Below are 9,467 nucleotides of genomic sequence, written 5' to 3'. Positions count from 1 at the left end.
AAATTCCATTAGAAAACCCTAATTAGAAACAAAGCTATAAAGATGACTTTATACTTCATCTCTTAGGTTAGTGGCAAACTTGCAATTAAGCAAAAGTTCCCACTACCCTTGATATGGCCGGCCTCCATTTGTTATTGGGCTTAATTGCCCATTTTGTTTTAGTTGTCATACAACTTAAACATAATGGGCCTTGTGGACCAAAACGTTTTTGTGCCCTGAAGCCCAAAAACTAACTTAAACGCCCAATACGAACGTTTCGTATAATTAATTAACTATTTAATTAATCTTGACCATTCTTCAATTAAACCATTTAATTGCTTATCCATTTCATATAATTTCTTCACTTATATCCTTACTCGGTGTACGATCCATTAGGTTCTAATTAGCGAGGTAGTGGGCGATGTTACTCTTAACGATCGATTGTGAATTGAAACCACATTTCAATTCTCCCTTAAAATTAGTGTTTGCTAATCTTTAGGGCTTCCACAAACCATGGGTGACGCCTAGCAGCATGTCATGGTTACCCAAGCTAAGTAGAAGTGGTTGGAGAACCTATCCAGTTACAACTACAATGCAATACGGTCCTTCTCTAATACAATACTCTTAATCACATTGTTTAAGTGATAGTTTGTTTCATGTCTACTATCCAATGTGATATTTCTCTATATGATTCAATTGAATAAGATTTGGAACAAACTTCCTTAGTCATATTCATATGCTTTGGCCAAAGACTCTCGAATCATATCTTAGAGTATTCTCCTTCCACCATGGAAGGTTAGAGATCCCTTGTTGTGCATTCATATGCCTACATGACTAGATAGCTTGACCCCAACAATGCCGTGGACACTCCAATGGAATGCCGTTGACATAATCAAAGATCAAAGACCTAACCATTAGACATCAATGATGCCTCAGGTCAAAGGACTACTTTGCATATTGCAACTATTGAGTTCTCACATGACATGTATGTTCGAACTCTCGTTTGATCGTAGTTCAGTGTACTCGATTACTCTTTCGAGCACCTATGTGTTTGCCTTAGTGTCCAACACCAAATGACTTGAGACTAGTTCATACTCACGCTTGAGTCGACATAACACATACTAACCTTAGCGGATTGTCAATGCCCAATTGGCAATCCTATGGCTAGGAATGTTTTAGGAATGAACATAAGAGAAAGGTCCCGTTAATTTAACTAACTTAAATCACTTGTCTCTTAGATCAAATACATTCCTTGGATTCCCTTATTGCTTAAACACAAGATACTATAAATAGTGATTAACAATAAGCTTTGCCCTCTATTAAACATATAAAAGTTTAACACAATAAGTATTCCAAAAAGCTATCACATCAAATGAGTGGCTTTGTGGGCATACTTCCAACAGTGGCTTCATTTGATACATGGATTTGACATGTTTTTTTGGTGGTCCAGGAGCTCAGAATGACATAAATGTCTTTGCTCAATCTCCAATGTTCGACAATCTGCTACAAGGAAAATCGCCAAGATGCACATATTGGGTTAATGGCACTAAATATGACGGAGCATACTACCTTGCAGATGGCATTTACCCAAGGTGGTCCACGTTTGTCAAAACAGTGCCACATCCATAGACTGAGAAAGAAAAACACTTCGCAAAATGTTAAGAGCGGTGTAGGAATGATGTGGAGCGTTGTTTTGGTATCCTGCAAGCTCGTTGGGCGATTGTCAGGTCTGCTGGTAGAATGTTTGATGTCGAGGCTCTTCGATCCATCATGATGACCTATATTATTCTCCACAACATGATTGTGGAAGATAAGTATGATTATGATGTCGTCGATGAATATGAGCTGGATCCGATGAACAACTTAAGAACACGTATCTACTGTGCTCATGACCGGACCGAAGATCCTGTGCAACACGAGCCGTTGGAACGGGATGGACGTTACAATGAATTGATCGTTCATCGGTACATTGATGTGCAAGAGCCATACTGGTACGTAACCCGCCAGAATGACTTGATTGAGCACCAGTGGGGATTGCAAGAAGGTGAAGATAATTAAAATAAGCTTGTGGTTGAAGAATAAAGTGTATTTGATGAGTTTATGTAATTTTATTTTAGTGTGTTTTTTTTTTAATTTTATTTGATGAGTATGTAATTTTATTTTAGTGTGTTTTTTTTTTAATTTTATTTGATGAGTATGTAATTTTATTTTAGTGTGTTTTTTTTTTTAAGTTTATTTGAAATTTTATCTGAAATTGGTTAAAAATCTTATCTGAAACTATTTTTATTTATTTATTCCTTTTAAAAAAATATAAAATATTTTAAATGAGCTGGGTGCCTGCGCATTTTGTAGGGGTGGAGATCGTTTGTGCCAACATATTTTTTTAGGGGTGAAGATGCTTTAATCTATTGCTGTTCACTGAGGTCTATTACTGTTTACTTGAATGGATAAATACGCTGGGTGCTAGCGCAAAGTTTTTAGAGGTGAAACTGCTCTTGTGGTAAAGGCAGATGGCTGAGTAAACAGCTGTCCCTTCAATTATTATTATTATGATTATTATTATTATTTTTTCACACCAAGGGCGTGGTTGTTATAACGGGCTTAGCAACGGTTACTGGTCCATGTTTGGTGCGAGTAAAGACTGAATTTTACTGAAATTAAGTCGGATTCGTGTCAACAAAATGCTTTATCAGGCGGTCTTAGCAAAACCCTCCCCCGAAAAGGTAGAGGACTGGTAAGACTGCTTCGCCAAAACCTTTCCGTTTGCTTCGCATCGCTTTGTCTGCTTCGCACCTCTTATGCAACCACAGCAGCTTGAAATCCTCTGCAACCGTATCTTCTTACTCAAAATGCTTCTTGGGTGGATCAAGTTTTGAGTCCTCGTCCATCTTGAGCTGCAAGATCGGCGCAGCTAGAGAGAGTGGAATCGAAAATGGCGCCGCCGAAGAAGACGAAGCAGAACGATGAGAGCATCAAGAGAGAGTAGAGACGGGAGCCGGATGGGAAAAGAGGGAGAGCTTTCGACAGAGTTTTATAAAAGGAAAAGGAAAAAGAACAGAAAAAAATAAAAAGGAGAATTAATTTTTATCATTTTGCTTCTTAGTACGACATTGTACCAAATATTTTATTAAGTCAGTTTATCTTAATTTATTCTAAACCAGTCCAAATTAATATCTGAAACTAATCTAGTTCCAGATAATATGTGCAACAAACACACTAGCTAGGCCCTTGTCTTTTGGAACTATTAACAATGAGCAATTTTGAATAATTTCGCCACGACGAGGAAACGTGTCTAATTCATGGCCATCCCAATTGTCAAATGTCAAAAGCTTACTGTCTCCCTCCGTAGGGAGCGCTTTGGATGACGATCGATGATGTAGTCTCGTTCTCCTTGACCCCACGGCCTCAGAAATCAAGTGTCCAAAACATGTTAAAATTTGACAGAAAAAGAATACCTTGGTGCCTAAATTGTACACGTAGTTATGGACTTTGACTTGATTAGCTGAGTGAAGGGAGGAGGACAACACTAGCCCTGTGTATGGGAGCCGTTGATCTGAGGAATGTTGCAGATGCCTTGCCTTGTTAGCTCAGCTAGTACACCTTCGGTGGAAGGAGGCTTGAGGCCTAAAGGGAGGGGTAGCCATGGCTTGCTTATTGCCTCCTTCATAACCTTGTCAACCACCTCTTCTGACTGCAGAATATATATTACCCTGACGGTTAAATATGTCCCAGAGCTATCATTGGCACTTCAAAAGGACTGAAAATATATACGTGACAACCATTTTGAAGTACTAATAACGATTTCCGTCAAGTAATTTTGCATGCAAATATGAGTTTTGAAGCCAAAGTAGTCATAGCGTATCATAAAATGTATTGTCTAATTCAAGTAGCAAATGATTCAACCGAAATTTTAGCCCAGCATGGATAAGCATTATTTTGGTGCAGACACAAAGTCGTTCTCGATCATATAATTGAATGAGTGGCTTTTCCTTGTTCATTTTGATTTTTATAATGCTTTTCACACAAAATGATGACAAATTGGACAAATAACAGTTGAAGGCTAAATTTCACTTTTGGTACCAGTAGTTTATCAAACATTGCAATTCAAAAACGAGTCCCACTTTGAATTGCAATGTCTGGTAAACTACTGTTGGTTAACCTCGTGAGCCCCTCGTCACACGGAAGGGCATTTCAGTCAAGAAAATGAACAGACATTCAAGGCCTCGCGCTTGAAATTGTGTGTCACAGTAGAAATTCAAGGTTTTCACTAAGTTTAATTAGATGCAATGTCCAAATTTAGAACAACGTGCACGAACGAAGAAGCTGGGTTTGTGGTGTTACCAGATGAATGTTGAAAGAGTTTCGTGGCATGCTGTACCTATGGCCGTTTTCAACTGCATGACCTCCTGCACTTCGAAAACCTGATGCATTCTGCAATTTGCAAACAAATGAGTGTGAAACAACACCTGTGCGTATATATTACATATATAACCAAAGTGTAGTAGAAATTTTAATTCATTGGCATACTCACTTGAGGATAAGAGGAATAGCCACCTTGCTCAGGTGGCATTACTGGGCAACCCCATGCTTCAGCTTGCATCTGTATGGTTTAGGGTTTAGGGTTTAAACACAAACAGATTTTATTTACAATATATATTTACTCGTGAGGATGACGGACAATACATTACCCCTGGATAAGGGTTCCAGTACTGCCAACTTTGATCTGACAGTTGCCAATGAGAATGGGGATAGCCAGGTTGGCCCCACATCTGGACGGTGGCTGGATGACTGCCGGCAGGTGGCTGTGATCCCCACATAGGATAGGCCGGTGGCATTGATAGAGTGGTATTGTTGTAATGATGTGGAGGGAAGGCCATGATAGGCCTGTGACTACGAGGATAATAACTCGTTTGGTGAGTTGGATCTCTAGCACCTGGAGGATGATGCGGCCACAGCAATCTCTGGTCTTCATCCTTGGGTAGAATGTGTCTCTTATGCATGCGATATTTCTGGTTGCATGGTAACAATACTAATCAATCATCTCATGTTCACAAACTAAATGCCAAATATGGTATGAACACTCAACAAAAAAGGATTAACTAAAATAACTGAAGCTTTAACTGGCAGGTAGAAGAGTTTTTTGGACACAAATTTTATCCCATTCATGGGAATCGATAGGATAGAGCTGAGCTTTGGATCATCAGCAATCATAGGAATGTGTTTCGGTAATTATAAAATAACGAGTATAAAAATGTTTGCTTGCAATCGCAACCTGAAATTGTTCAATCACTCAAGGAAATGATTATAACGAAACAGAACATGATTGGTTATAAAAGAATTAGAAAAATACGCACCTGGAGATGGCTTGCTACATTATGCCTCGTCAAACCTTCAGTTTTCATCAGATCTAGTATTCGAGAAGGAATGGCTTGATCCACACCCAATTGCTTTACTGCCTTCACGAATTTCTTATGCAGTTCAGGTGTCCAATCTACCTGAAACCAAACATAAAATCGCAAGTGTAATAAGATTTTCAAAATCTTCAAGTGCGCTTACGTACTCAGTAATTGAAGTAGCACAGCTTAGTGCATAATTTTCCAAGAGGACAACTAGTGCACTAATGCATGACCAACACAAATAAATGTTGTCTGCACTAGTAAGGGTATGAATTGAAAAAGCTCAAACAATCTATCATGATATTGACTGTTAAATTAAGTACCTTCATCTTCTTCCGATTAGATTTGCATGAAGTATTGGGAACTGATGCTTTACTCAGATTTTCAGCAGCACCACCATTATCATTGCCACTGTCTATATTATCCGGGTGATGGGACATATTAACCTCACTCTTAGACCCATCACGTGAGTCATTTTCCTCTTTAATCACCGTCTTCCTAGGCATATGATGAGGTTCTCTCGTGTGAAGATTCCTTTCATCAATTGGATTGCAAAACATAGTTTCGATTGATTTAGATTCACTGCCATTCTCCCCGCTCACCTTCTCTGACATGCAGTTAATTTGATATTGGCAATCTCCATGATCCAGTAATCGTGATCCTTGTTTAATCTGCGGCGTTGAAGGAGCTGGGTACTTATCACTCCCTGCTGATTGTTCTTGGTCATTTTCATGGACCCGTATCACGTTTTCTGTTTCTATTGAGATTTTACAGTTCTGTTCTTCATTTTCTTGTTTGGGCTGCAACATGGATACTACCGACACTTTGACAGGCTTGAGCGTTTCAGAGATGGGACTTCCTCCTGCATTGAATGCCTGCTCAGGATTTACAAAATCAGAAAATTTCTACTTGCAAGAATTGCATAATACTTTGTTGTAGATCTTGAAACAACGTTTCCACACTCGACAGACCTTATGGACCACATGCTGCCAAACATTCCTAAGTTTGTCCTCAGAGACTGGTTTAAGCAGGAATTCAACTGCACCAAGCTGAAAATAGACCGACATGACAACATATGAGGGAAATGAAGTTAGAAACTTCAGTTTTGGTTTGAGTAATAAAACGGTAGAGCTAAACTTGAATCACAAAATTGTCGGTTCCATTGAAGCGTTAATTAACAGGTCAGAGCAGATAGCTCACTGCTATACACTTCATCATGGTGCTCAGGCAATGAATGTTTGAAGTCACTGTAAGAAAGAACTAAGCGGGTTAACAAACAAAATGTTTAAAGAACTAAAATAGAAACGAACTACAAATCACAAAATTCAGAACACAGTTTCATGGCGAACTTAAAATGGTTAGAATTACTTTCTAAACTTACTAATGATAGGCAACTCTTTAGCAGTTTCAAGAAATTGGAAACCCCAATGGCCATTGTTTACCTGGGACCAATGAACAGAGTGGATTGCTTTTGTCATCAAAACATTTAAATTAGCTATTAAGAATCATTGCTCTGCAGAAGCATGTTAAACTTCTTTGAAAATAACAAAATTACGTTATAGTTTCGTTTTAAGTTCATTACCTCAATAATTGCAACATGGAAACTTTCAGGGTTGCTTGAAAATGCTGACAATGCTTCGGTTTCATTGCAGAATTCAGTAACTGCAATCAACACAATAATGTTACCCAAAATGTGTATACGCAAGCCAAACAGTGAAACAAACAGATTAAACTAAAGCAGTATAGTCATTTAGAATTAAACCAGCACTACTATATATGTCATTAAGCTATTTAGATCTAAACAGCATAAATTTTTTTCCCTGCATTCAACACATCTGTTTAGCTCAGAGAGTTACATTATTTTAACTCAAACACCTAGCCAACTATTCAATTTAACAAAAAAGTAAACAAAACAAAAAGGGAAATAAAACCAATGGTGGTGTTGAGAATTGCAAGCATTGATCCTTCTTCCATGGTCAGGTAGCTTCCTAAGCTCCATACGACTAAAATCCAAATCGACATCTAAACGAAATAGAGAATGCATCTATATAAACAAGCATTATAATTAAGATGCTTTTGAAAATGGAGACCAGCATACTCCTGGAATGATAACGAACAAATGAGAAAAAAGTGAAATTAATATGTTTCTAGTTTCGGAAACAAAATTGTTTTGCCAAGAAAGAAAGAATCTCTAACCAATATAATCCATTGCCTCAAGGTTTGATCTTATCTGGGAAGCAGAAGTGGTGTCTCCATCAAGCAGAAGAACTCTGAGGCCCTTCGGGAAATCGTTCCACTGCTGCAAATCATTGGCAGTGCAAACCATAGCTGGTTTGGCATCCTTTCTCAGGCTGCTGTACTTGTGTACTGCTGTTGCAGATCACAGCTTTTAACCAACACCATCTAATTAATCAACTCTGCACGATTAATCAAAACGAGATTTATAAAAGTAAAAATAAAAGATTGTTTAGCCAACCATCTTTTCTTGATCTGACAATATCAAGGTAAATAAAATAAACCATATGAGTAAGTAAATCACAATAGACTAAACAATTTATAAACTGGGGTGCTGCTAACTTATAGATTCCTAGTACATTTTGGAAATCTAGGGACACCCCATTATTCAAATTATGCATTAGGTCTTATTGTCTACCATTTTTTTGTTATTTTCTGGAAAAGAAAAAAAAGATATAAGAAAGAAGAAATTAGACAGAAACCAGATGATAAGAGTTCTCAATTGGAACAAGTAGAGAGAGATTTTACCCAAGTCTGAAGATCTTATTTGCTAATGCTAATTTTCCAGAACTACAGATAGACAAAAACCAATTGTAAGATCTTTGTCAAATAAATAAAAACTTGTGAAAGGTACAAGAAAATGGGAAATTCTTGAGAGTGAAAACTAAAACAACAGACAGTAATCTATGTAAGATCTTTATCATCTCAGAAGAAAATGATGAGGTTAACTAAAAAAAGGCAATACCGTCTGAAACAAAAACTGGGAAATTCTTGAGAGTGAAAACTAAAACAACAGACTTCACAACTTAGGCAAAGGCATGCATGGACGTATAATTAAGCTCAAAAGCACCAGAAAAGGCAGCACTCCCCAAAGCGAAAAAGTTAAACACATACACTAACACGATCGATAGGTCGGTCAAAGAAAATGCAGTGAAAGATAAAATCTCTCTTACTCTTTACCAAACACAAATGGATAAAAACTGTCACCTCAATTGTGGAAAGAAAAGGCTTTTTCTCCCTCCTCCTTCAGGTCCTCTTCCACTTCTTGGATGTATATAGAAAGCTGCTTATAAGTTATAACAGAGAGAGAGAGAAAGAGAGAGAGTGAGAGAGAGAGAGAGAGAGGCTAGAGTGCGTTTTCTGAAGGCTGTCTGAGACCTCCTCTGCCCGCATTTACCATCGGGTGTTTACGGACCACAGAATATGCAAAGGTTCTCTCTTTTACAGGCCAATATAAAATTCCTCTCTCTAAGAACTATTTTTAGTGGGATCAGGATCCTGTCCTAATCTAAGGATGAGAATCCTCATGATCAAGGGATGTAAGCTGTTGGATAAAAATCTAACGGTTATAATTATTATAACTTTAAAAGGACCCCTGTTTGTAGCCGTTGGGTGAAATCCTTATGATCAAAGGATGTGGGCAGTTGGATGAAAATCCAACGGTTATAATTATTATAACTTTAAAGGACCCCCTGTTTGTAGCAGTTGGATTTTCATCCAACGGCCCATATCCTTTGGTCATGAGGATCCTCATCCTTAGATTAGGACAGGATCCTGTTCCTTTTTAGTGCATATCCCAAAACCTACCGGAAATTCACTTTTTCTCCTAATGATATATAAAAGAGAAATTTAACGAAAAGTTTTCGATACTATTCACTTTAACGAAAAATCATATTTTTACACTAAAAAATCAATCCTGGTACTATTCACTTTACCTTTTATTTTGTCCTTATCATTAAAACTCAAAGTTTTCAAGTCATTTTCATTAATTTTCCTTATATAAAATATTTGCATTTCCTCAAAGATAATGCTAGAGAAATCAATGGATATTGATGCTTGAATTATTACTCAAGCGTT

The 9,467-nt window shown here is 37.6% G+C and overlaps 1 protein-coding gene across 5 annotated transcripts; it reads right to left on the bottom strand.

The window, feature by feature from the left end:
• Positions 1-3,182: 3,182 nt before the first annotated feature.
• Positions 3,183-8,776, bottom strand: LOC103934524 (two-component response regulator-like APRR2). 5 transcript variants are annotated; one of them, XM_048570695.1, is made up of 13 exons: positions 8,598-8,773; positions 8,139-8,180; positions 7,572-7,792; positions 6,954-7,037; positions 6,757-6,819; positions 6,576-6,622; positions 6,347-6,424; positions 5,699-6,250; positions 5,334-5,474; positions 4,668-4,988; positions 4,511-4,579; positions 4,321-4,410; positions 3,183-3,670 (listed from the first exon to the last, which is right to left on the bottom strand). In XM_048570695.1, exons 3-13 carry the CDS (start codon positions 7,699-7,701, stop codon positions 3,506-3,508), a joined length of 1,740 nt encoding a protein of 579 aa, XP_048426652.1. In that variant the 5' UTR covers positions 7,702-7,792; positions 8,139-8,180; positions 8,598-8,773; the 3' UTR covers positions 3,183-3,505. The 5 variants fall into 5 exon arrangements, with proteins under 5 accessions (XP_048426652.1, XP_048426655.1, XP_048426653.1 ...); XM_048570698.1 differs by having other exon boundaries at positions 6,757-6,817; positions 6,958-7,037; XM_048570696.1 differs by lacking the exon at positions 8,598-8,773 and adding an exon at positions 8,356-8,473.
• Between the last annotated feature and the right edge of the window lie 691 nt (positions 8,777-9,467).

This window comes from the organism of the source record quoted next, unplaced genomic scaffold (genome assembly GCF_019419815.1).
Source record: "Pyrus x bretschneideri cultivar Hongxiangsu unplaced genomic scaffold, Pyrus_bretschneideri_v1 Contig54, whole genome shotgun sequence".
Lineage (NCBI taxonomy): Eukaryota > Viridiplantae > Streptophyta > Magnoliopsida > Rosales > Rosaceae > Pyrus > Pyrus x bretschneideri.
This window is presented reverse-complemented; position numbering and strand designations above follow the sequence as displayed.

Coding starts and splice junctions, on each gene's coding strand:
- LOC103934524 (XM_048570695.1), bottom strand. CDS start 7,701: ATGGTTTGCACTGCCAATGATTTGCAGCAGTGGAACGATTTCCCGAAG. Junction 6,820..6,953: donor TGTTGCAATTATTGAGGTAA/TGAACTTAAAAC, acceptor TTCATTGGTCCC/AGGTAAACAATGGCCATTGG. Junction 4,411..4,510: donor GCTATTCCTCTTATCCTCAA/GTGAGTATGCCA, acceptor TGCAAATTGCAG/AATGCATCAGGTTTTCGAAG.